This window comes from Bombus terrestris, chromosome 11, assembly GCF_910591885.1.
Source record: "Bombus terrestris chromosome 11, iyBomTerr1.2, whole genome shotgun sequence".
NCBI classification, from domain to species: domain Eukaryota; kingdom Metazoa; phylum Arthropoda; class Insecta; order Hymenoptera; family Apidae; genus Bombus; species Bombus terrestris.
Window position 1 is genome coordinate 1,664,063 of NC_063279.1, and position 27,176 is coordinate 1,691,238.

The window sequence follows — 27,176 nt, forward strand, 5'->3', positions numbered from 1 at the left end:
TCCAGCCTTTGCGATCTTCCTGTTCGATCATTACAACAGTGAAATGGGGGAGAAAATCCCGATTTGATTCCAGTCGCGTCGCGTGTTTGATTAAAATATTGGATTGGCAACCAAGTGATTGCGGATTTTATCATTGCCACTTAATGACAAAATCTGCAATATCCGGATACTTTCTTATTTTTGGTAAGTTGCGATTACGTAATCGCAAGTGGAAATTAAATTAAACAAACTTGCAGTGAAATTTGCATCTGCAAGGGTCTTGTCATATCTTTGTTAATTTTAGGTAAGTTTTTCAGCTCAACTTTGATCGTTTTACGTATAATCTTGTAATTTTGTTGCACATCAGCTAAGAGATAACTAGACGAGTCCAAGCAGCTAAGAAGCAAGTATATCTTTTATGCGATGCAATGATATAGCAATGATAAATGATATTGGTCATTCGAGATAACCGAATGCAAAATAAACGCTGATTCATCGTCGCGGACATTTCCGAAAATACGAGTTTGCCGGAGGAAGCAATATTTCGGCGTACTTAAGGTAGCTCTCGGAGAAGTTCTCGAGCAAATAATCGAAAGAGAGTAACAACACTCGCCCTAGCCATCTTCAGAGGTATATAACCCTAAATCTAAGTGCCCAAGTGTTTCTCAAACGTCGGTATATTGCGTATCACGGTTATAACCTCTGTCAAGAAACTGGCACGAAGAAAAACGACGCGCAATATTAAATTTGGATTGCTCGGCTAACTAAAGCTTCCTGAACCTGCGAAAGGAATAGTCTGCGAAAGGGAATATCTTTCATTTAGAATTTTCATGGTGGAAAGAAAATATCTCGTTCGGAACTTTCACTATGAAAATAATTTTACTCTCACTTCGAAATACGACACATACATACGTGTACATATGTATATCCGAAGTCAAATATTTTATATAGATAATTCATGAAATTTTCGTAAAGTTCGTGTTATCAAATATTTCGATAACGATATTTCGAACCTTCTTGAGGCATCTAACATATGTAGATACATTACTTATGTAAAATAGTGTGTGTAAAGTATTTTAGTTACAGGAAGCAAGTAAATTAAAAACTGTGTTACACGCACAGAAATTCAGAAATAAAAGAATTTATGAATCTGCGCATAGACGCAATAGTTTTGCATTCTACTGTATCGACGCGTATAAGTTACATTGCTAATTTCGTTTCTTGTTCTACAAATCGACTACGATGAAACGACTCTATCGAGACGAAACGCATCGAACAATAGACTAATTGAGCTTTCTGTAACTTTTCATTCGACATTTACGAATTGGCCCGCGCAACAGAGAAAATATTTTGCCGGCATTCGATTGATTTTATTTCGAAAATATGGTTACTGTCCTCGCCGAGTTGCGAAAAAAGTTTTTCGGCAAAAATTCCATTTCATCAATTTCATAGACAGTCGTAATTGAATGTTTGTTTTTCAAATAAATTGATAGAATAAAGTGAAATTGTACGCGATAAAGACACTAGGTTTGCATACGTAGAATTGGCTGCTCCAAATAACATGATTTGTTTTCGATCCGTCGATTGTTACTCTCTGCCGTATGAAAAATTTAGTTTGCAAGCATTTTTTTAGTTGAAAATCTCGATACTGGACATGTAACGTTTCTAGATCTCGTTTAGATTATCTTGGTACCTGCTTAATGCAAGATCTAGACCATTTAGATATTGAATCTCTGGATCTAGAATTAATTGCCCGAGGGAGGCAATATCTAGATCTTCCGCGTCTACATAGCTTATCAAACGCTGAATCTATGTATCTAGGCCTTCATAGAAATATCTACATTCGCTAACTAAAACATAAGAATAATAACATAATAATATGGCATAACGGTAATTAGATACTTGTATGACGTAACGATGATATAACATATAGGTATAGTAATATAATAATAATTGTGATGAACGGTGGTACACGTCGTTGGTTAATACTAGAACTACCACACCAGTCAAACTGACTGGCTTTACAATTTTATTTTAAAATTCCTGCTTCGTGTTATATTTCTTTCCAAAATGACGTAATGATTTTCGCAACGATAACTAAAGGAATAATATAACGAATTTTATTTTGTTTTCTATGTATTCAGACTGAAAATAATTTTATATCAAGGCTATTTATACCAACAGCAGTCAAAATGACTGGTACTTGTCAAAATGTAAAAGGGCCCTGCGATCTGTTTATCGAACCCCGATTAACCAGTTTCCTCGTTTTCTACAACTTGCCACACGTTTTTCAAATTTTTACCGCGTGTCATTCGATATGGCGATATCAGATATCAGGAAAATTCCGGATCGATCGCTAGATCGCTAGATGCTAACGCTAGAAATACCACAGCGGTGAAAATGACTGGTTCTACGATTTTATAAATGTGTCAACCCTCGTTTAGATCGATCATGGACCCAGATGGATTAATAATACCAAAAATATACTACATAACATGGAATTGCTTCTGCAAGAAAGTAATAAATCAATAAATATAAAAATATTCTATTATTACGTATTTTTTAAAGTCCAGTCATTTCTACCGATTTTGGTAGACATAGCTTCGTGTTAACTATCGGTAATTCTAATATTTAATTAATAACGAGACCAGTTGATTTCGTCAAATATATTTACAGATATTTTTCAAATGTAAAATACAGAGTTAATCATAAGCGTTGCTCGCACGATGCTATTTGTTACAAGGATACTCCATACTGATACTAATTGTTATGCTGATTCGCTAGACTTGTTATACTTATTCCCTCGACTGATGATCTCGACGACTGATCTGTGGAGAGTATGGTCGTCTATTTATACTGGTCGGGTGGGTTCCGCAAGGTTTGAATTTGTCTCCGGTTGACGGTTGCACGTAGCAACGATATTGCTTTGTCCAGAGTTTGTTTATTACATTTTGTGCGTCGTAACTGAGTTAATCCCCTGTGGCAAAACAACGACATGAAACATCCTCGATCCGGATGCGCCACTATGACGCATGTGCCACTACATAATAAAAATAATAATAATAATAATAATTGTTGAAGTGGTCACTACTTCTAAGAAAACTCTACATCTGGTCTTTTTAGTTTTCTCAAGCACTGAAGCCATCGACAGTGTATAGATGAAAGACTGGGACGAAGGCATACCATGGACAGTTGACAGGTGACGATGGCTTCGGGGTTTTCAATTATAGGGTAACACTGCTAGCGTGCGGATCTGGACCAGCTCAAATTGTATTCCTACTTGTACTTACACTTCTGTATTAAAATATATTTTCTACCTTACAATTTATCCACGCGTTTCTCTGTTTATACATCTAATAACCTCGACAGTAATAATCATTTCTCGAATTTATGATAATATGGAAAATCTACATAGTCAACAATTTTTCTATGCCACTCTCTATAAGAGCGTTTGAATGCTAATCGAGGAGAAGGATTTGAAAGAAATATTTTGTAAAAATCTTCTTTATTTATCGCCAAGAATAAAATTGATTCGCCGTGCGGATAGATCGTTTTTCCATACTGTGATTGAACGTTGTCGCCGCTTAAGAGAACGCACGATAACAGAAAATTTCTCGAGTGTTTTCTCGTCGCTGTTTCAGATATACTCGTAAATTCGTTTACGTCATTACCAGTCGGTGCGTCCCGTAAATCGAACGAAAGTGTTTCCTGTTGGATAGGCTACGGTATTTTAAGGGCGCGTAATATGGTCCGCGACTGTTCCATTCCACATCTTCGGCGAGGGTAACGGAACTCTGGAAGAACGGTCGATCTGTCACGAGCAGACGCTTCACCAAGGGTGCAACTTGATTTACACTCTCTTCTTGCCCTTCTCTCTTTTCTCTGCGCACCAAAGAAAAACCAACGATTTTTCCAGCGAACAAGAGAACTATTTGGAGATTTTAAGGAAAGACAGAACGTGGAAAATTCAGCTCTGCGAAAAGTCTTGATAACTCTGACCATGATTTTATTGGCTTCATTGTGTAACAAAATTGCGGAAACATTTCTAGTTGGTATCGTTCCGTTGGGTTTCTTCCAGTGGATTTGAGGCTGTTGAATTTCCTTCTGTGAGAGCTATATCGACCGACTTTATTGACGTATCGTATGTATCTATCTACTTTGGAATAATATATAACAATACATTCATTTTGCAACACGTATTTTGTAGTACATCTTTTCTCAAGGCTTTAATTATAAAATTACGAATGAAAAACCTCGAAATGATTTTATTCTCTTAGTAAATATTATTACAGCTACATATTATCTGGACGGATCGTGTTTCAATGAGGTTTTTTACTTGGTTCTAATTAATTACTCTGTAAATACCGTAATAAATACAACAGTGCGCATGTACTTTTTCCAATTACTGTAAATAAAACGATGTACGATCGGCCAGGAATATTTGTCCATTAAAATACGAACATCGTGACCAATGAACAACTAACCTTCTTCCCATTATCATTTCTTTTTCCATCATAAGCACAGGATATCAACGACGAAATCTAGTCAAAGTTCTCAGGCTTCAAAGCCACGAGCGGAGATTGAATGTATTCCACGACGATTCTCTGGAACGGGTCAACGACCCAGGAGTAGAATAACAATCCATCCAGCCGCCATTCTTCACAGGTTTTATCCGCCCTCGAGCCCCGCCGTCTTTCCGTTTCTTCCTCGACCTTTCCGTTTCCTCTTCGCTCGTCCTTACCTTCTTACTCTCCGCTCAAAGCAAACTCCTTTACCTCTGGTCATTTTCCGTGTTTGCCTGAAAAGCCAGCAAAGAGCAACCAGGCTGGAAGAAGCCATTCGCGTCTGCTTTTCGTTAAACGATGAAACCACATCGACTTTGTGGTTTTCGTTGCTATATGAGATCGTTTCTGCTTTCTGTTTCAGCGTGAAGACTGACATGGGCGCTAGCGGCGCGATATCCAGGCTCTACATTGCCAACGCGAATAAAAAAGACAGCGGGAATTACAGTTGCGCTTTGGCGGATGTCGCGGCAGCTACCACGGTCTCCGTCCACGTATTAAACGGTACGTTTGTTTCTGGCCAACATTCCATTACTGTCAGACCACTGTATTCGCTATTGCGTACCACTTTCTATCACCTTCTTTATCTTAATCCTAATACAAATTCTCTTGATCCTTTCTCAAATTGGTTAACTCCACCTTTTGATACTTTAGCGTCGAAGGAGGCTCTTGATTCAGCCCGACGTTATGCATAATAATTTCATTAATTTTCTCTACCTTCTCTTTCCCCAACATTATGAAATATATATATTTTCTTATTAAACAATTTGATAAAATAATTTATACACATTTATGAAATTACAATATATGTTCGTGAAATGTTTCTATAGGTGTTTAAGCATTTTCGCGAGCGTGTGTGCGTGATGTGCGAGCTGCGAAAATGTAAATACATGTTTGTAATGTAAATACATGTCAATATTTCAGTAGCAGATGTGTATAAGAATGGCAGCCATTATGATAATTTGGTTCGTTGAGAGTGAAAGTTTGTAAACTGTTGGGAAAATTTGTAAATATCCTTCGAACACCCGAATATGTTGATATTATTGAAATTCGAATATTTCCTGCGCGGAAAGATAATTTAAAATTTATAAAATATACCCGTGAAGTAGTAGAGTTGTACGGGATGAGTAATAATTTGAGAAAATGCTTCGAATGTTTCTCGAATCTACTAGACACTTGGTTATTTCTCGCGGAATGCAATTTGTTTATTTTATAATTCCTTCACTGTTTTGGTCGTGTACCGTAAATTTCGTCATTTTTAGAGACGAATATGTAATAATTAAATCGATAGCTATAGGTGTCAAAAATTTATAAAATCACTCGATCGTTCGAATAATTGTTGATCTTCGAATTATTTGATTCCCGAATTAGTTAAAAGATAAGGACGACTAACGACATTTCGATCGCTTTTCTAATTGTACATTGTACAAGCTTATTACCGTTAAATAACATTCATATACTTCATTTTGTACGATTACACAGGTACAGAATTCAGAAACATTAAGGCAGTTTTTCACAATCAATCATAATGTCGACAGAAATGAAGATTTAACCATGATGTATTAGTGAAATGTCGCCATTCCGAATGACAGTAGTGAAGCAAAGTGATTAACGACACAATCAACCAGTGTATGACACGAAGTCATTATAGAGTGATTAAAATTCCAAAGTTTAATCGTAAAATATAAATATGGGAAGGATACATTCGTTTTAACGACCATTGCACGATTATGGTCGCTATTAAACGTCAATATACTGTTCTATTTTATAATTAAGCTTCTAATTTCATAATTATAATAGATTAAATAATTTAATTCCTATTTTGAAATAATCTTTTCAAATTCGTATGTTCATGTTTCTGCATTTTTTAATATTTCTACTTTTGAAGAACGTTTACAAAAGCAAATTATCTTGCACATAGTTTAACATCGGCGATGAAAATGTCAAAAATTATCCAGTTATACGATCCAAGAGAATAATGAGAACTTTCAAATTCGAATAATTATAATAACGTCTGCAATAGGAGGAATTCAATTTTGTGTCTAAGAAAAAGAAAAAAAAGATTTGCGGAGCTGTTATTGTCGACGTTTCAACGTCAAACTATCTCTGTCTTCGTTTGCAAAATTTCAAAAATGAACATTAGAACGGGCTGTTTGAAACGAACTGGCGGTTGTTTGAAATAAACTGGCCTTGTGCGTTAGACGCGTCGAACGGTTCTGTGTGTCTTTTGCGGACAACTTTGAATACACGTCAAAGTGAATTACGCGGCATAGCCGAAAATTATGCGCAACGACCACGCATATTCCGCGTTTAATATTATGTCGCATAAATAAACAGAACAAAAACACGCGAACCAGAAATTATGCGGTATTTCCACGTGGATTTGTAAATTCGTTTACAGCCGCGTGAATTTATACAAAACAGAATTACACATAATTCTTTTACTTGTTCGTTCTTTGTGGAAAATTTAGAAAAGCCGAGAAACACGGACTGTGACGTGTAAATTTTAAACGAAAATGACACAAATTTCGCAATTAAATTGAAATTAGATGTTTGGAATTGGAATCTTGATATCGATTTTAGATAACAGATATCCAGCAGATAGATGATTTTTGTCTTGCACGAGTTGTCAGAGGATTCTGTTATATTTAACTAAAAGCGTCCCATTAGTCTGAAATAGAAAAATTTTATTATTTCTAGAATTCATAAATTTGGTTCTTCTCGCATAAAATAACAGATCAAATCAACGCAACGAAGACTCGAATGATAAAACTTTAGATATTAATTAACAAATTATTCGACTTTCCCAGGCATACAAGGCATGTAAGAAGCATGTGATATTATACTTGTACAATCGGTGAAAATGTTTCGGTTTAATTGGTTGGAACGTAGTAATTGAAGGTTTTCAGGCAGATACTTGTTTACCGCAACTCGATTTGCGGAGATTACAACGGTCAGCCTTAGAAAAGACCGGACAGCTTAATCTAACGCGAGACAGGCCACTGTTCGATAACAATGTTTCGTTTCGCTATTGTTGCTTACGAATTCTTTGTGCTTTTCGACCGTACATTGAAACAACCCTTTTATATAATTAAATTCTCGTAGTTTGCAGAACAGACATTTTGAAATCGTTGACAACGTTCTATTTAAAGTTTCGAATTCCGCTTTTCGAACGAATAACGCTGCCTTTGAATTTTAATGGCAGAAAGACGAGAAATCACTGAAAATCGTTTACATATATTAATTATAAAAATGTGACGAAACTGATGATCAACATATTTACAGCATATTTACAGTAATATCGAAAATTGTTTTCACATATATATATATATATATAATAAAAATGTGAGAAAGTTGCTAATCGAGATGCCTAGGTTGCATCACTGTATTTATAAAAGAGATACAGGTTAAGAGTGTACATTATTTTAACGACACACTGGGTGTACCATTCATTACATTGTATATTGCGTTACATTTTCCTCTTGTTCAGCGTTTCCTCTGGACTGCGTCCAATTTTCTAGAGGGACCATCTGTCCTTTTTCCTCTCTCATCTTCTTTTTCCTCTTACTCATATTAAACTTCAGTATCCTGGAAACTGTACGTGGAGGGTAGGCGTGTCTCCACCTGCAACGAGGACTTTGGTTTTAAGAAACTTTGTAATTTCGTAACTGACGGCGTATTTATGGTGTTACTAATCAAAGCTCTTACTTAAGAGTTTTGAGTTAATGGCTCGTGGATCATAAAAATTTTTAAACGATGTTTCAACCTAAAGTTTTTATTTTTCGATCGTGAGCAAATTCTATAATTCTTCTTTATGAATCCTTGTATTTGCTTCCAAGATTTTCGTCGATTTCATACGACGATTTTACCCGAAACGATCTTCGATTCAACCAACGCACATCCGAAGCCAATCATTTATCGTAAATATTACGCATAATTGCAAAGAAACTATGAAACGATATTTCAAACACTTCAGCAATATCGAAGAAAATGATACGGCAAAAGCACGTACGTCGACAACGAAGTATCGTACGAAAGAAATTATATCCTGTATTCTCGATTTATTTTTTCTTCCTAGGAATCGTGTCCTTGTCAATTGCACTATGATTACTGCGACATCCTGTGGAAGCGACGCATCCATCGAAGATAGTAAATGGAAGGTTGGAAGCGCAACTATAATATACAGCACGTTTGTTTAGCAGTTTATCGAGCAGGTGATCTATCGGGTGTGTGTCTCGGTTAGAGCGAACGCCGGGGCCTCTGTTTCTCACTGATAACGGTGTTTGGGAGGCTCGAAGGGGAACGAAAGATTATAGCCACCTCTCGCGCGCTACCGATAGAATTTTCCAAGCTTGTGCACGGTCGATAATTCATTCTCTATGGCTTCTCAACGACGTCGCTGTCTATTATTCTTCTTTCCTTTTCCTTTTCGTTTCATTCTCTCTTACCCCACGTCGTTTTCGTGCCGTTTATGAAATCCAAGCCCGTGGAATACGGATGAGTAATCGAAGAAGTTGAGAAACACGACACGGGGGCTCATGAAGAGTCTGCCAATGACGGCTCGCTCGATTGCTGTTCGCGGATACCCGTTTCATCTCGATTTTCATTTCCCTCGAGACATTTACATAACCGACCATGTCATCCAACGGGGAACTACCGCTGCAAGAAAATAGTCTACCGTCTGCTGTTAAGCACGCCGGACCGGAAAGTCACTCGCCGATGCAACCGAACAACTTCCGATCGAGCTCTGTCGCGCAATTTCCGTTCCACTCCTCGTTCGTCGTTTATACCGCCGACTTTTCAAGAAGCCTCCGCTTCTTCTTGCGAAGCTGCTTCGGCGAGTAATTGTTTTGCGAAACGGAATTTCGCGATCGAGGAATAGGACGAAGGTCGCCATGTGTATCCTCGCCCATGTGTATCTCTATGCTGCTTCGAGATACGATCGTCGAGGATCTCGTGGAAATGTTTTATTTACAAGGAAATTAGCAATGAAAAAAGTGGGAGAAACAGTGGGAAAGATTAGGTATTTCTTTCTAGATTTCGTAAACATTCGCGTTTATGAACTGCGAATAAGATATTAACCTTTTTACCACCATATATGTTGAAGTAATTACTTGAAGAACTCTATATCTTTATTTATGTATATCCGTGACCTGAAGACCGCTATTACGCAGAAATATTTTAGATAAGGAGAGATTCATATTATCGTACCCTTGAATATACATTATGTTTTGTGTTACAAAGTCTGGGAACAAAGAAGCTAATAAATAGATTTCTATTTATGTTTCTTGTAACCTTTGACTAAAGCTATAAGTTTAGCTTCTTTGGTAATGTCCTTTTGCTATAAATAGATGAACGTGCAGCCTATTTTTCCATTGTATTGTAGCACACAGAGAGTAAGAAAAACTCTACATCTTTATTTATGTATATCCGTGACCTAAAGACCGCTATTACGCAGAAATATTTTAGATAAGGAGAGATTCATATTATCGTACCCTTGAATATACATTATATTTTGTGTTACAAAGTCTAGGAACGAAGAAACTAATAAATAGATTTCTATTTATGTTTCTTGTAACCTTTGACTAAAGCTATAAGCTTAGCTTTTTTGGTAATGTCCTTTTGCTATAAATAGATGAACGTGCAGCCTATTTTTCCATTGTATTGTAACACACAGAGAGTAAGAAAAACTCTACATCTTTATTTATGTATATCCGTGACCTAAAGACCGCTATTACGCAGAAATATTCTAGATAAGGAGAGATTCATATTATCGTACCCTTGAATATACATTATATTTTGTGTTACAAAGTCTAGGAACGAAGAAACTAATAAATAGATTTCTATTTATGTTTCTTGTAACCTTTGACTAAAGCTATAAGCTTAGCTTTCTTGGTAATGTCCTTTTGCTATAAATAGATGAACGTGCAGCCTATTTTTCCATTGTATTGTAACACACAGAGAGTAAGAAAAACTCTACATCTTTATTTATGTATATCCGTGACCTAAAGACCGCTATTACGCAGAAATATTCTAGATAAGGAGAGATTCATATTATCGTACCCTTGAATATACATTATATTTTGTGTTACAAAGTCTAGGAACGAAGAAACTAATAAATAGATTTCTATTTATGTTTCTTGTAACCTTTGACTAAAGCTATAAGCTTAGCTTTCTTGGTAATGTCCTTTTGCTATAAATAGATGAACGTGCAGCCTATTTTTTCATTGTATTGTAACACACAGAGAGTAAGAAAAACTCTACATCTTTATTTATGTATATCCGTGACCTAAAGATCGCTATTACGCAGAAATATTCTAGATAAGGAGAGATTCATATTATCGTACCCTTGAATATACATTATGTTTTGTGTTACAAAGTCTGGGAACAAAGAAGCTAATAAATAGATTTCTATTTATGTTTCTTGTAACCTTTGACTAAAGCTATAAGCTTAGCTTTTTTGGTAATGTCCTTTTGCTATAAATAGATGAACGTGCAGCCTATTTTTTCATTGTATTGTAACACACAGAGAGTAAGAAAAACTCTACATCTTTATTTATGTATATCCGTGACCTTAAGACCGCTATTACGCAGAAATATTCTAGATAAGGAGAGATTCATATTATCGTACCCTTGAATATACATTATGTTTTGTGTTACAAAGTCTGGGAACAAAGAAGCTAATAAATAGATTTCTATTTATGTTTCTTGTAACCTTTGACTAAAGCTATAAGCTTAGCTTTTTTGGTAATGTCCTTTTGCTATAAATAGATGAATGTGCAGCCTATTTTTTCATTGTATTGTAACACACAGAGAGTAAGAAAAACTCTACATCTTTATTTATGTATATCCGTGACCTTAAGACCGCTATTACGCAGAAATATTCTAGATAAGGAGAGATTCATATTATCGTACCCTTGAATATACATTATGTTTTGTGTTACAAAGTCTGGGAACAAAGAAGCTAATAAATAGATTTCTATTTATGTTTCTTGTAACCTTTGACTAAAGCTATAAGCTTAGCTTTTTTGGTAATGTCCTTTTGCTATAAATAGATGAACGTGCAGCCTATTTTTCCATTGTATTGTAACACGCAGAGAGTAAGGATTTGTATCAGCATAAAATTATACATTATATTATATTATACTTATATACTAAACATTATTCCCAAGAGGAAGTAGCGATAACTCAAGAAAATGTAGTTGAACCACCTTCAAATGGTTGTTCTGAGACACACGATATAGAAGTACGTGATTTGAACACGACTAAACATCCTCTCTACTTAAGCCTCCACAAATCAACGAGTCTTTTTTAGAGCATATATCCTTGCACATTCGGAACTAGTAATGGCACTTCGTCTTCAGGATTAGCGTTAGAAGAAGCTCTCTATTATTCTTTTCACTTTTCTTACAATTTACCATTAATTTCTATCTATATTTAACATATATCGGTATCATCGTACGGTATTATCTCACCACAAAAGAATGAAACGACAATAACAAGCGGATACTTTCTGACCACCGCTTGAGGGAAAAAAATAGCACAGGAGAATTCCGACGACAGATCCGAGAACTTGTGATTCGTAAAGCGCGAGGCCCCGAGCTCTTTGTATCGCTAAGTTTCAAATTTATTCTCCCGTTCGTTCGCTTCGCCCTCGTCAACCGTCCTTTCTCGTTCCTCTTCCGGTTTCCGATCCTCGAGGAAGCCACGGTGTTTCGTATGCGGCTGGCCCCTTCCTCCTCTGTCACCGGTGCTCATGCATGGCGTATTCATGGAAAAGTTCTTCGGAGATATTCAGGCCGACTCATTTCCCTCGCCGAGTCCTCTCCTTTCGACTGTGCCGCGCTTTTTCTTCGCTCCCTTCCTTTTCATCCTCTTGCTCTTCCAGTTTCGCCGCGATTTTACTCGAGATTCTCTAGATTTCCCTTTTTACCAGATCGACCTTTGAATCCTCCGTTTTACGCACGATCCGCAAAGCTTTGTATCATCGCGTATACGTGGATCCCTTGTCTCTCGACTTCGATCCATTTTTCCGTAAGTTGCTTGTCTCTCCGTTTACGACGGATGATATCGATGCAGTGGAGAAAGAGTGCCTTTATCTTGTATCTGTAGCAAAGCGTTTCTACAGCCGGGGTACTTGAACCAGTGATCGATGCGCTTTGTTATTTGTGCGACGCAGCATGTAAGTTGCTCCTTTTCGGCCACTTTGTTTCCTCGCGTCTCTTTTCCCTGCTCGTGAGTTATTCGCGATACTTTGTCTTTCCAGATCGTTTCGTCGGAACACGAATTACGTAAAATGAAACGTGTAGATAATATGTACAAAGACTTACTTGCATTCTGAGATCAAAATTGCAACAGTAGTACCACGTTGTTACACGACTGGATCGACGCACCACGTGCGTCAGTAGATTGTAGTAGAAGAACAGACAGTAAACTTCACGTTGCTCGTTAAGTAAGTATACAATATCCCACTTATAAACGGTATACGCAAATTTACGTCGGTTCTTGAGATTTAAAAAGCAACAGTCGCGTCAACGATGCTAATTAGATAATTAAATCTTTACGACATACCCGCCAGCGAATATTCGAATTTATGCAACGTACGAGTCTTATGTACGAGACAGAATGTATCTCAGAAATATATTTGACGTGAAAAGAGATGCAACATTTCGTTCCGTATTTCCTATAATATTAAATATTTTCGGGTTAAGAAATTTTCTAATCCATTATCAAAATTACCGATTCGAATAATCTGCAGCTCGTAGTTAAATAAAAATAAAACACCGAATGCTCGCATTCACTCCATTTCATTTCGGAGCGCGTTGCATTTCTCGGAGCTAAAAAGCTGAGCGGCTCTGTGTATCCGAGTGACTTCCTGCCAGCATCGAACGACGTTGCCCCAGATTTCTCAACCTCTCTTCCTTCTCCGCTTTTGGAACAACGTAAGCCCCCGGTAACTTTTGTATCCGGAGGAAAATCGAGTGTAAGTCGAATCGATGAGGCTCACCGTCTCACACGATACATACGCCGCTAAACGCGGGCTTTAGATCGGAAGATAGAAGTGGCTTTTGAAGTTTCCAACGTAGAAGGGTGGAAACTGCTTCTCGCGGGGCTTTTCGCGGCTCGGACAGTCGCCAAAGTATCGTGCATTATTTACCATGGATTACCATGAGTCGAGTCAGCGAGCCGACCTGATCATATTCGCGACGAAACTTCCGTTTTTTCAAAGAGACGAGACGAATAACGAAGACCGGGAAAACGAGACTATTTGTTCCGCCACGGTTTTTCCACGTTACGGGGAACGCCGTGATTTAAGAGCGTCGAGTCGAAATTGGATAAAGCGGAGAGAGGGGGGTATAAAAATGTCAGATACGGATGACTGACAGACGAATTTTGTATCTCAATTATAAAATCACCCAGATATTTTCCATTCTTATTCATATGTTGCTGGTTAATAATGTTAGGTTGTCGGAAAAGTGTCTTTCTTTTACAGACACGTCTTTTATAACGACGCATCTTTATACAAACGTGAAACCTAATCTGTCGAACGTTGTGATCTTTATTTTGATAGAACAAAATGGGTCATAGGTAATTTGATAAAATAATATAAAACGAAAGAAACTTTTCGGACGACCTAATACGTTTCAAATCGCTTGGAAACTACTTATTTTATTGTTTTAGGGAAGAAATAAATATCGAGGTATAATTTAGCGACAGAAAATTTCTTACAGCGGAATAGAATGGTCCGCTGGTAATTGGTAATTTTTCTATTACACGTATCGCTTTCTCGTCGCTGTGTTTTTCTATAAGCGAAGAATCGTTTAATTTTCTGTGATTTATCTCGTTTCTTGAGATTGTAATCTGGTCCTATTTTACAAAGGAACTAAAGCATAACTTACCTTTATATTTAACAATTTTCCATCGCAATTTAAAGAATTATATTGTTCCAATTTCGTACTGACGTATTCGCTAGCAGCCAATGGCGGCGAATTCGCAGTCTACTCGCGTGATTGTACCTTGCTTTCGACAAAACGACGAATCCTGTGGAAAACGCGAGAGAGTGGTACGACGTGGAAATTCCGTGCCTCGATTTCCGGCGCGAAAATGCTCGGACGATTGCGTTTACCACGTCCAGAGGGGTCGATCGTAATTCGCATGTTCTCCAACTGTCGTTTTCACGAGAAACGCGACTTGGTCATCGTAGATGGACACACGTAGAACGCGTGCGCGCTCGTAGACCAGGCAGTCCACGTGCAGAATTCTCGAAAGACTGTTTCAGGGCTTCGAGTCTGCACTGATTTCGAATGCGACTCGCGACTGCTCGACTACTTGTCAAGCAAATTCGCATTACTTCCAGCATTATTCTGGACGTCCTTGTAGTTACCCGCATACAACACCTCAGGCAATAACTCCGCGCTATCCGCGTCTTGCATACACATCGCACTCTGGCGTCTTCTCGATCTAACGCGTCCAAGGTTTTTGGTGATCGAGCGAGAACACGACAAAACGAAGTTTATGCATGTGTATACGTATTAGGACTGTTGTTTTACGTCGTAGATTAAAAAGAAAAAAGGAGGAGTTAAGTTGGAAGTGTCGTTTCTTCATAGTTAGCAAAATTACTCGATAAATTTTTATCAACTACTTTAATGAAGAAGGTATTTGTTATTATAGGAAACAAGATATATCGCTAGTAATTCTCTCTTGTAATTCAAAATTTGCTACATTCTGGCAAATCGTTTTTGCCATATTCTCGTATCCGGGCTTCTTGAACTAACCAAGAATTAGATATCAAAGTTTTAGACTGTCGTTTCGTAACTGAATTCGTAAAGCCATCTAAACTCCCACTTTTAATTTAGAATACACAAATATATTTAATATTCATCTCTGCATCTCCATTTAGATTGCTGCGATCTCGCTAAATCCTCCAACTATTTAGCATGCGAGTATCTGCAAATCTTCGTACACAAAAATCTCAGTAAATCCTTTAATTATTCAACGTTAAAGTACCTGCAAATCTTCATGCAGGAAACTGCATTACCTCCGAGCTAATCCGCGATAAAATCTGAAACAAATTTACCGATCAAACGATTGAAATATCGTTTTCTCGACAAAAGCTTGCGGCCGCAAATAGCACGTCTATGAACCGCGAAACGAAATTAATTACGCGATAATGCACTTCGCTCGAATATTATCTTTACGCGCTAGACAACGGTGATAATTTACAGCGCATAATTATACGTTGCTCGTCGAGTATCGCGTACAGGTGCACCCGCGAGCATCATCGAAAGGTGGAAAGAACGGTCAGGGATGGTTTTAATTTCGACGCAGCGCCATCCCGCAGCTGTTTCCTTCTGCTCTTTCTTTTCTTTACAATTAATATACATCACCCTTGGGGTACGTAGCGGTTATTAATTAAACGTGAACCACGCTGCAGATGAAACACATTAGTCGACGTTATGTGCCCGAGGGTTTCGACGAATCTCCCCTGTCCTTACCTCCCTTTCTATTTCACCCCTTCTCCCAACCTCAATTCTTATCTTATTCTATTGTCTCGATTGCTGGAAACCTCCCGTGAAACTATCGTGACCGGTATATACAGGGTGTCGCAAAACGGACGTGGCTTTTAGTTAAGTCGTTTAAGCTTCAACGTCTCGAAATTTAATCTCCAACTTTCCACGGAATAATCAAACTCGTTGCGTATTATGAAACAGCGGCGATATTTGATACAGCAGCGAAGAAATGAGAAAAATCGTGTACTTTAAGTCCGGCAAGAAAATATATCGAAAACGAGAATATGATTCGAATCTCCCTGTTATATAAATTTCACTTAATGAAAAAATTCACCCTAACGTTATATAAATTTTTATTTATGTATATTATTTATATATAGGACATTGTACGTAATTTGTTTAACGTGGAATGGCATAGGTTTCGGGTCTGTTCTTTCGACGCATTCTATCGACGTTTACGACGCTTCGATTACTTCAATATTTTTCATGCAATTGTTTCATTTCAGATTATGTGTATTTTGACAAAATTTCGTGGAAATACGAACAAAGTGGTTGGATAGTGCGTTGGAAAGACGCGTCTGTTCAAAATAAATATATTTCTCGTGAAAAAGATGTCATTTGTTTCGGTTCGCGAATCTTGAGAAACAGAAAGTGTAAGATAGAGTTAAAAATTAGTCAGCTCGTCCATTCGTCTATTAACGTAATTTCTAACGTAAACCTAAATCGTTTACGACCTCAACGATTGACTTGAAACGAGATTTTTGTACATGAATATCCGTCGTTACCTCGACGCATCCAGAATCATACTTTGTAAGTATCCTTCAGATATTTCGTGACTTTCCACGGTAGTTGTCAATGCCCTCGAGTCGTTTCGAAAACTAATTTGCCGGTGGAACATTCGAAGGGTTGAAGCAGGCTAATTCGAGGGCAGAGGGGAGAATAGGGGTGCTCCGCGGGTCACGTTTAACGAATGAATTCGACCGTCATTCGAGCTCGTAATGAATCGTTTTGCGATTATTATTATTATCGTTTTAATCGTCCCGCGGTTTCTCCCCGTGTGATTCCAGGAGGGTAAATGCCATTCGTTGACGATTTACGGATTTAAATGGAAACGCTTGCTAACTCTATTCAACTATACTGTTTTCCAACGGTTTACGGACCTATATTCAACTTGTTAATGATTTCGATACCAGTTTTGATGAGTTTCCAGTTTTATTACTGCAATTACAGATATGTCGAGTTCCTTCTATCAAAGTATCCAAATTAACACGTTTTAAAACTTCGTTCCAATAAGTTCCTTTTTTCGTTTGTTTGTTTTACATTAAAATATAAATTATGTAGCGATATAAGTCATAAATAAATAATATAAATAAATACCTTTAGAGATTATATAATTTCGAAATGAATTCGATATAAAGCAACTTATTATCGTACTTGGTACAGTTGCTCGTTGTTAATCACGCGACTATTTTTAATTCACGCGTTATGTTCAGTTAACACGCGCGTAAGAAAATTCCAAGCACCAAACTTTTATCCACCATTCTCAACTTCGCAATTAAATTTCGAATAACATTGCGCAGAATGTTGCATCTCTACCAACTTTTATTCTAAACGCACAAGCGATAACAATACAATTCTTAACGAGAACAAATAAAATCCTATTTTACAATAATCTACGGCGACGCTTTCTGCGATTTTAATTCTCGATGACGATATTCCCGCTGCGAAATCTCGCTTAAAAAGAAAGGTTCGAATAGCGGATCCGCGAAGCGTGCGGAGCATTGAAAAGGAGCGCAACAAAAGAAGCTGAACAACATGAAAAGCTCGAGAAACGTCTATCACGTTGCATTTCGTGGCGTTGGTCCTACTGCTGAAACACGGGTACCCGTTTCCCGAACGCCGGATTCGCAAAGATAATTGTCGGCTGCACACCACGATGCCCGAATGGAGGTACACGCTCGAGAGGAGTCGAGTGGAAGTGGGTGGAAGGTTCGCAAGTCGCCGTAAAAATGGAAGCAAAAACGTAATGAAAGCCGAGTGGGGAGAACGAGAGTCGGGTGTAAGCGGTTGAAGCGAAAGCAAAAAGGGGCAAATAAAAGGCTAAGAGAAGAAAGAAGCAGAGAAAGAGAGAGAAAGAGATAGGAAAAGAAGTCGAAGACGACGTTAGGGCGCGAGGAAGATAGGAAAGGTCTCGTTCTCGAAAATGAGCAGTTCTTGGCCCAGTTAACGCCTATGAGCAGACAACCGACTGGCTATGGAGTGCTTGGTTCTGGCATGGAGACGGGGTTAGGAAGGTTATTTCGCGGGATGTCACGCCCTGCCCATTAATAACCCTAACCACAAGCTCTCGAGGACTAGGATGTGTCCCCTCTCTATCTCTTCTTGCTGGTTTCTCCTACGGAGTCATGGTTTCTCTCGCCGGTAGAACTCACCCTTCATAGCCAGCCTCTTGGTCCTCTCACGGTCGCTCTCTCTACTGGGCGAACCACGTCGTCGTCGTCGTCGACTACGTCGACGGGGACAACGAGCGTGAGGAGTTTGCAAAGCTCTCTTCGCGAGACGTAGTTAACGGAAGCGGTGTACGCGGTCATGTATAATAGACAGAAGGTATCTCCAGAGGGTGCTTGGCAGCTCATTTCGCATACGCCTTTTTTAGTGATCTCGTCCCACGTTTCTCTCCTCTCTCTCTCTCTCTCTCTCTCTCTCTCTCTCTCTCTCTCTCATACTTTTGGCTGTGACTGGGAAACCTTCGACGTCGAGAGTCGAGTGTCTCGCGAGCAACAAACTGCGCTTTTCTCGTTCGTCCCCCGGAGAATTAACCTGACGAGCTAGGAGAACACGATGCTAGCCATGCTGATAAGTTGAAATGGGATGGGAATTCTTTAAGGGGACGATGATTGGGGAATTTTGATCGGAAGATTTCGTTTGCACAAAGAGAGACCAGTTATATGGAAAATTGTTCACGTACGTATAACCTGTATCCAATTTTCACTGAAATTAAAATAGAAAGCAAGCGATGGAACTGAAACATTCTTTCGCGTATTATTAAACTTGTATTATCTTTAACGATCTGTCAAAATTTGCGTGTTATATTATTTAGAATGTACTTTATCATATTTATTGAAAGATCGAACAATAGTAAATATCGAAACGCAGTTATGAAAATAGCAATGCTGCAAGCTGTATCGTGATAAAGTACCGTACGTCGAGTCGATACGTTGTAATGTGTTTCAATAAAATATTGCAGACGTAGTGTGTAAAAGTGAAGCTGTACTTCGCGTGCCTTGCTACTCTCGTTGATTCTTTATCCAGAAAAATCATGGCAATCTCGACATTTTATTATTTCCTTAATGTTTATTCTTCGTGCAGCGGTAAATACTTTTTCTTTTTACAAAGCTGTTAAATATCGAACAGTCGATGATAATACCAAACACTTTGATGGGAAAATACTTAAAAAAGTAATTTTCAAACTAAAAAAACATTACAGATAAAAGTTCCATTTTTTCGAATTAAATACCTTTTAAAGCATAAGTCCGCTTCACATTCGTTTGATCTCGTATATTTTCGTATCTTTATTCAAAATCCGAGTAAAACTATTTGTTGATTCAGCGTACTATAGAAGAATTAACGCAGCAAACAGATGTAGCGCGGTTTAACGATAAATTTGCCAGTTAATCTTCTGTTTGGCAATGGTTTCACATTAAACAGGGAAAAGTTAATAATTCATGTCGTCAATTGATAGTTACCTTGTTATGTCAGTTTATCTACTTATAGTAATGTTAAATTAGAGCGAAGAACTAACTGAAAATTGCGAATGTCCCGCGAATATCGCAATAAAGTATGGTAAACAGATGTGAGCGACGATTTGTATTCTGACATAATTAATTGGTAATTAGCCGATGATGGAACGTTTCGGTATCATAATTTGTCGCATTTCGACCAATCTCTAATTGTTTCGGTATACAAGGAACATGTATATGTTTATTCATCGATTTAATGATGTATCAGTACGTTACATAGAATCGTATAATTTATTCCATTCGCAAACGTCATAGCTTATTTTTATGTAACGTACAATGATACTTAACGAAATGATATATTATTATGTCGCATAAAAATGTATTATATTTACCAACGATGTAGTTTATATATAAAATATAGAAAAAGTGGTTTTACACGTTCGTCTCTTGTAATCTTCGCGTTAAACCATAAACATCGACGTAGGGAAAAGTAATCAAGACAAGTGAAACACAATCGTTTACAATTTTTACAGAAAGACCAGAATCTTATCGAGGTTACAAACACTGCTTGCCATATAATATATAAAAAGGTATAAAATAATAATTAGTAGCATAAAGTTTAACCACGTTCATACTTGCATCTACCTAAAAGGAAAAGAAAAAGAAAAGAAATGCGGTGAGAAAACAGCTCCCATTCGAGATCATTATTTCTACGTTAAATTCAAGTCTCGGCAGCCGATTTTTTTTTTTCTAACAAGAAGAAACGAAACAAAAGGGAAACCGAGGAACGAAGCCGAGGCTTGAATTCTAATTGCAGCCCGGGTGTTTTCTTATTGACGTTGCAAATAAAATCCGTGACTAGCCAGTGACGGGAAAGAACGAACGATAGTTTGACGAGAGTTTGCAACCGCGATTTAGGACGTTCATCGTCTTTATTAACGATGCTCGTTGCCGTGGCGCGTCACGCCGGGTTGAATTTAATTCGCGGCAATTTGTAATATTGACTGTGCAAATTATTTCCCCGGCCGTGACGAGGTTCTCCGCCGTGCTCAACAAGTTCAAGTGCCACTTCCGGAACCCGCCACGAGTGCCCCGGCTGCACTTCATGAAATATACAAGATTTTTCACAACGCCACGACCTTCGTGTTTTAGTGTCGGCAGAGCGTTTTAAACCTGCGTTTATTATAAATGGCCGCGAAACTTCGCCGCCCCACTGCGGAGGCTTAACGAGACACGTTAATATTTCCACTGTATTTCCTTTCTTTTTTTTCTCTTCCTCAAACGTTTCCCTCGCCAATTTTCGTCTACATTCCTGGGAAATACGGAAACGCGCTTGTAAATATTTCTTGCGTTCTTTTAATTAATTAAAAAGATGTTTGTTATTCTGTTACACGGAAAAGGTGCAGCGTAAATTCTTACGTTCCGTTTCCAACAAAATTGAACAATCCATTCCGAAAACTTATCGCAATAAACCGGGCAACTCGTAGAAAGGAAACTGTATTTATACGTTTGCATTTATGAAACAAATTGCGTAATAAAAAATGTAGACGCCTTCATAATGGTCATAAAATAACGTAATCGAAAATTGTACTACGTAACTCGACGCTAATTCCTCGTATATCTAATTTATACTTCGTTGTAATTTCTATCTAACTCTACGAAGAATATATTAGCCGTACGACAGGTATTTCGTTATTAAATATTCCAGCCTAACTTTTTATCTTTCTTTTTAATTCCGTTGGAAATTATTTGGCTTCTCTTTTAGCAAGACAGCTCTCGTTGAAAAATCGGTTAAAATAGAATTTACGAAGTGTATAACAAGAGAGAGGAATCGAATTTCTAGAGTTCGTTTATGCATCGATTACTCAATCTCTGTGCCATCCGCGACTGCGATAGAATCCTGGGATCTGTAGACAAACGAGGCTCCACCTTTTCAGCTCAACTTCTCAACGGTACTCTAGAAGTGCTCGTATTCTTTTACCAGAATATTCGACAAGAGTGCCATCCTCGGGAAAAGACTCAAATCGGTTTTCTCGAAAACGTGCTCGATCGTTGTTGAACCAGTGAAATAGACTCGTATTCGGACGATCATGCTCAAGACGATTATATAATCAATTAAATAAATTAAATAAACATTTCCAACCGCTCATAAAAATTTGCGCCTACATTTTATAAAGATACGATCTCTCTTTTAATAAAGTATGCTTAAATTTCTATAACGATACGTATTTTATGTTTCGACGCGTAACGACGATAACGAAGTCCTCAATTCATTTGGTACATTACAAGTTAATTTTACAGTAGAACGTTGTAGCATTTTATTTCAATAAAATTGGCCTCCTATACAGTGTACGAACAATTTTGTAAGCGACTGCATATGCCAATAAGAAATTATTCTTCTTCTACGTCAAAGTCTTCTACTCTCAAAGACAACAAATATTCGTATGCGCTTTATAAACTTATAAGCTTTTGTTATATAAATCGAAGATGAGTTGAACAAGGTGAAAGAGGTACCTTATCATTGAAAACAAATTTACCTTCATCTCGAGCACAGAAATCCCTCTCATCAGTGATTTGCACGGACAGAGATAACGAAAACCAATAATTTTCGCTTCGTGAATCATCATGAATCTTCACTTTCGATCAACTTGTATATTAAGCTTCTTTCACCGTGCCATTTAGGTTCTTCCATTTTAATCAGTGGATCCAGTTCCGTAAGAAAGTCTGCCACGCGACAAGGATCGATCCCTTTATAGCAGTTAGGAAAATAGGTTCGTTTCCTTGGTCGTGAATGAACGGTTCCGTCCAAGATACGCTGTACCCTGAAAATCAGAAAGAGCCAATTAACGAAGCGAAGATCCGGAGCTAATCGCGAGACTCGGCTTACTAGAATCGAACGTAAACAGGGTTGTAAATTTTTTCAACTGCGTCACCGTTTAATTGAATATCGAAAACGATTCGAGGAGTTTTCTGCTCTGAAACCAGTTTCGATATGAAGAGGCTGTCGCGCTGAATCAGCTTGTGGACGTTTTTCTCGGTAGAAAAAACAAGTATTGTTCGTTGAAATTTACGCAATTATTATCAAAAATTTAACGCGTACTTTATCGATATGGTGAATCTTAATTTATGATAATTTACGATGAATGGAGGAGGAAATTGCACGATGTTCGCAAATAATATCCACTTGAATCGTGAAAAATATATCGATGAAAAACTTAAATCTTAGGAGCCGAATTAAATGAATGTCGACGTGGCAGGCTGTACTTGGTAGAAAAGAAAGCGTGTGCTCGTATTTACCGTGTATCCAAGTATAATTGAAACTATCGAAATTAATTTTAGGCTATGATCTGTTTATGCTTGATCGAGCCGATCGTTAAGCCTCCAAGCCCGGTCCTGCAAACGTTGGAGCGGTACAATATAGGAACACTGTTTTGCTTTACGGCGATCTGATTGCAATTTCGTGGCTGTGAATTTCACTTGAAGATTGTTTCGTCGATATCCATAGAGGATAACGCTACGAGGCGTAACATCGCGTCTAACATTAAGTAGAATTTCATGAAACTAATACACATGGAAACACGAACGAGCTAATTTTTCGATAAAAATTAAATTTTGAGAAATTCAATTATATTAACAACTTGTCCCGTTGACAGAGAAAATACCACTGATACGTTTCATTTTATTTTTCTAATGTATATAGGATGAAAGTTATATTTTCTCGGACTGAATTCCGCTAATAAGAGAAATTCTTCCGTCTCCATCGTCCTCTGCAAGAATCTAGCACACGCTAATTCCAATGTCCTGATTTCCGGTAAAATCCGGCGATGACACGTTTATCGAGCGATTCCCTGCTGGCTTTCAAATGAGATTTCTCCGCGAATTTGCTCCCAGTGTTCCACGTTAATTTCAATCGCGTCGTCTTACATGTAATTAAACGAGAAAATCGAATTAAGAGTTCTTAAGCCGGCGGAGGGGAGATCAGAGATTAGCGAAAAATCAAGAACCCTATATTAATCCGGTCTAAGTCGAAGCTTCACGATATTTTTCCATCCCTCTGTCCCTCATCGTCGTCCATCATTTCTCACCTCATATTTTTCCATTCCTTCCCGCTACATTCCCTGTCCCATTTCTCTTTCCTCATTTCCTTAATTGCTGATCCCTGCACGATTTTTTCGACCGGAATTCCGCATTCTTTTTCCCTGAACCGTGATAAACTCAGATACTGAATCCTCTTGAGGCTGTATAATATCGATTTCACGGCTTTCACGGAACTGAAATCATTAAAAAAGTTTGCGCCATGTATTGCAAAATAATCTCTATATGGAGATTCCAACAGTTTCGATGAAAGTGTCGATGAAAATATGAATCTGTATAAACGTTCACGGCCTAGTTATATATCTCCCGTTTATGTTTAACGTCAATGGCGTACTTTTTCCAAAAGTTATTCATCCATGATACGTTCATAATTTTTATCGATTATGGGAACTCTCTGTTAATTTCAATAGATACGATTTTTGCTGAAACTTGAAATAAGATTCACAACAATACGGTGTATTCACACGCGTGTTAGAAATTTGTCTCGTAAATTACGATCACAATCGGAACAAATCATTCTATTATCGAATGTCGATGATATTTTTGCTCGATAAATCCCATGTTCTATGAAGAATAGTTCAATTTATTGAACAACGTATATCTGTTTGAAGTGTTAGTCGATATGTGATTAAATGCTAGCCTTTTTATATTTGTAACGTCGTTTATTCTGCCAGCTTTTTCAATGTCACTATACTATCAGTAGTGCGCAGTTGAATTTTAATCGATACATAGATTTATTTTCTGCGAGGATTTTTAACAATGCGATTGCAATTGATACGGCTTCGTAAAGCGAAACATTTCAAAACCTGTTTGATCTTCTATTTTAGGCACGTTACAGCAATTTAAAAGCGAAAACATAGCTGGCGAAAAGCTGTTTCAAAGATTAAGCGGATCCTACATAGAATCGTACATTCTCTAAACTTTTAAAACGGTCATTTAAATGTAAATACATCTACAATGAAACAAGCGAAAGAGAAAGCCAGTCGAATCGCAAATTAAATATACCGTTTCAAATTTTTGCGAATCTATATTGCAATATAAAAACTTTCTTTGAATGAAAACGTTTTCGTAAGCATCTTCGTAACGTCGAAGCCGCTGGTCTCGGACAAACTCTTTCTACGATTTGAAAACCAATAACTGTTGAGAATTGTGGATCTTAATCGCCGAAATAAAAGCAAAGGAACACTAAGGTTACACTTAGAATTTATATTAAAATAGTTTTAGATTTATTTAATAAACGATTTGCAGGATCTTCGTCGATATACATTTGCACGCGTTTCAGCACTCTCTTTGTCTCATCACCTTCCATACCAGAGTGCCAACGAAACAGTTGCATTCATTTATTTTTCCAGACACTGTACATACACATACTTCCACATACTTATATTCACATACGTGTGTCATTACTACGCGGCCAATCTAGCCTAGCACACAAAATTATACGTATCTGAATAGTAACAACAGCAAACATAAGCCTAGAATCATAGGACACGAGTTACCTCGCTACGAAGAACAAGGAAAACGTCCAACATGATTCCATGATTTTTAAAATTCTATGACAATCTCTTCGTACGACTCACAATATCATGAAAAAACCATAAACATGAATCTCGCACTCGTGGGACTCGACTGAGGACAATTTACAGTCCAATATCGATTATCAGAATATTCCTAGAGTCCTATGTATAATTAAATTTGTGTAGCACGACCTTAAAAATATAGAAGTCAAGATTTTCGTACACCAGAGCAGCGATTTTCAATCTTTCTCATCCGATGGTACGCTGGTGTAGGATTTTTTAAATTTATTTAGAATGAATTAAACAGGAAACGATGGTTATTTAACGTGAACTAAATACAGTAATGTGCTATCACTAAGACAACTAAATAGTTAACACGGTTAACTCGTCAACACGGTTCCAACGCTCTCTTTCACGCGGACCATCCTCCTCGACAATGCTGACGACACACTCTCTGACGACGCTGACAACACTTTCTGACAACGCTAACCACACTCTCTGACTTCTCAATTCACTGACTGACTGTTAATTCGTCTTCCTCCCTTAACCCTTTCGCTTCGGCAGCCCAATTCACCGAAGTACTGTCACTGAACGGAAACGTGTGCTAAAAAAGTCTCAAATAACAATAATTCTTGTACGAACCGTGCGTATCGTTCCACTGTCGGTGGATTTAATAGATTTTTTAGCACGAAACAGTATACGATCGTTTGGATGTTTGAAATATATTGCGTGAAACGTTCTGATGTTGTCTCAACAATGAGTAACTTTAAGAAGTGATTAATCCAATATGTCAACAAAATCAACAGAAGATGTTCTGCCCATAACGAAAAAATATATTATTGACTACAGATAGCACTTGTATATGCATCATTTGGATGCCGGATATATGGGCTGCCGGACCCAGGAGTTGTCGTACTCACTCGCTCGTACTAACAAATCTTCTCGCGGGTGCCACATATAAGCGGCGCTCGAAGCGAAAGTGTTAAACATCCCTTCGTCTTTTCTCATAGCCCCATCACGTACGTGTTCCAAAATCATTCGCGGCCATGATCGCGTAGGCCTTTTTTCCGCGTAACTGTTTGGCTGAAGGATCGACGACACATTGATGGGCCGCTAGGTCCATTGAAATTTCCAGCTCCTTTTGGCCTGTCGGCTCTTAGGCTTTCTCGCAACATTGTTTATGATTCACTCGATATTTCTTAGGCAATTGTCCACGATACTACACTGATAATAAATAAACTAATTATTAAAATTCTGCGACATACCAAAATTGTATTATATTCGATCGAATGCGAAGGAAAAGAGATCAACGTTCCCAACTATAAGTCAAACATTGGGTGTTTTAAAAATTCTTAAGACGTATCTGTTAAAGATCGTTGCTCCACTGCGATGTAATATGTGTTTCGTGATCCACAAACTCACAACCATATACCTCGAGGTTTCTAAACCGTGATGAGTTCTAACTGCCTGATCGTGATCCTTCCATGGCACTGAGAGCCATTGATGTTGCGATACACCGTTTAAATTGATCCAAATCGGTGATCGAGATTGAGATCGTTGAACTCCAAATTCAGTTCGGATTCGTGTATTCCGGGAATATGTCAGATGGATTCCGTGAATATACTGGGTAGATTCCGAGAATATACCAGTTGGATTCTGTTCACCCCAGGCTAGCGGCTACCTTCGATACCCTGTTTGTCCAAATCGTACGATCTATGTATATAACACGAGACTCGTGTTTTATAAAGCGTATATTATTGTTATCGAATTTAA

General features: G+C 37.9%; 1 protein-coding gene and 1 long non-coding RNA gene across 2 annotated transcripts in view; one reads left to right on the plus strand and one right to left on the minus strand.

Moving 5' to 3' along the window:
* LOC100647228 (peroxidasin) overlaps positions 1-27,176 on the plus strand; it is a 347,948-nt gene that overhangs the window by 310,558 nt on the left and 10,214 nt on the right. Inside the window, exon 8 of the mRNA XM_012313323.3 lies at positions 4,906-5,045. Within this exon, the coding sequence (XP_012168713.1) occupies positions 4,906-5,045 (140 nt within the window). The remainder of the gene's footprint in view (positions 1-4,905; positions 5,046-27,176) is intronic.
* Positions 7,165-13,008, minus strand: LOC125385959. Its single transcript, XR_007225753.1, has 2 exons — positions 12,872-13,008; positions 7,165-8,165 (listed from the first exon to the last, which is right to left on the minus strand). It is a non-coding gene; the product is annotated as an uncharacterized LOC125385959 (long non-coding RNA).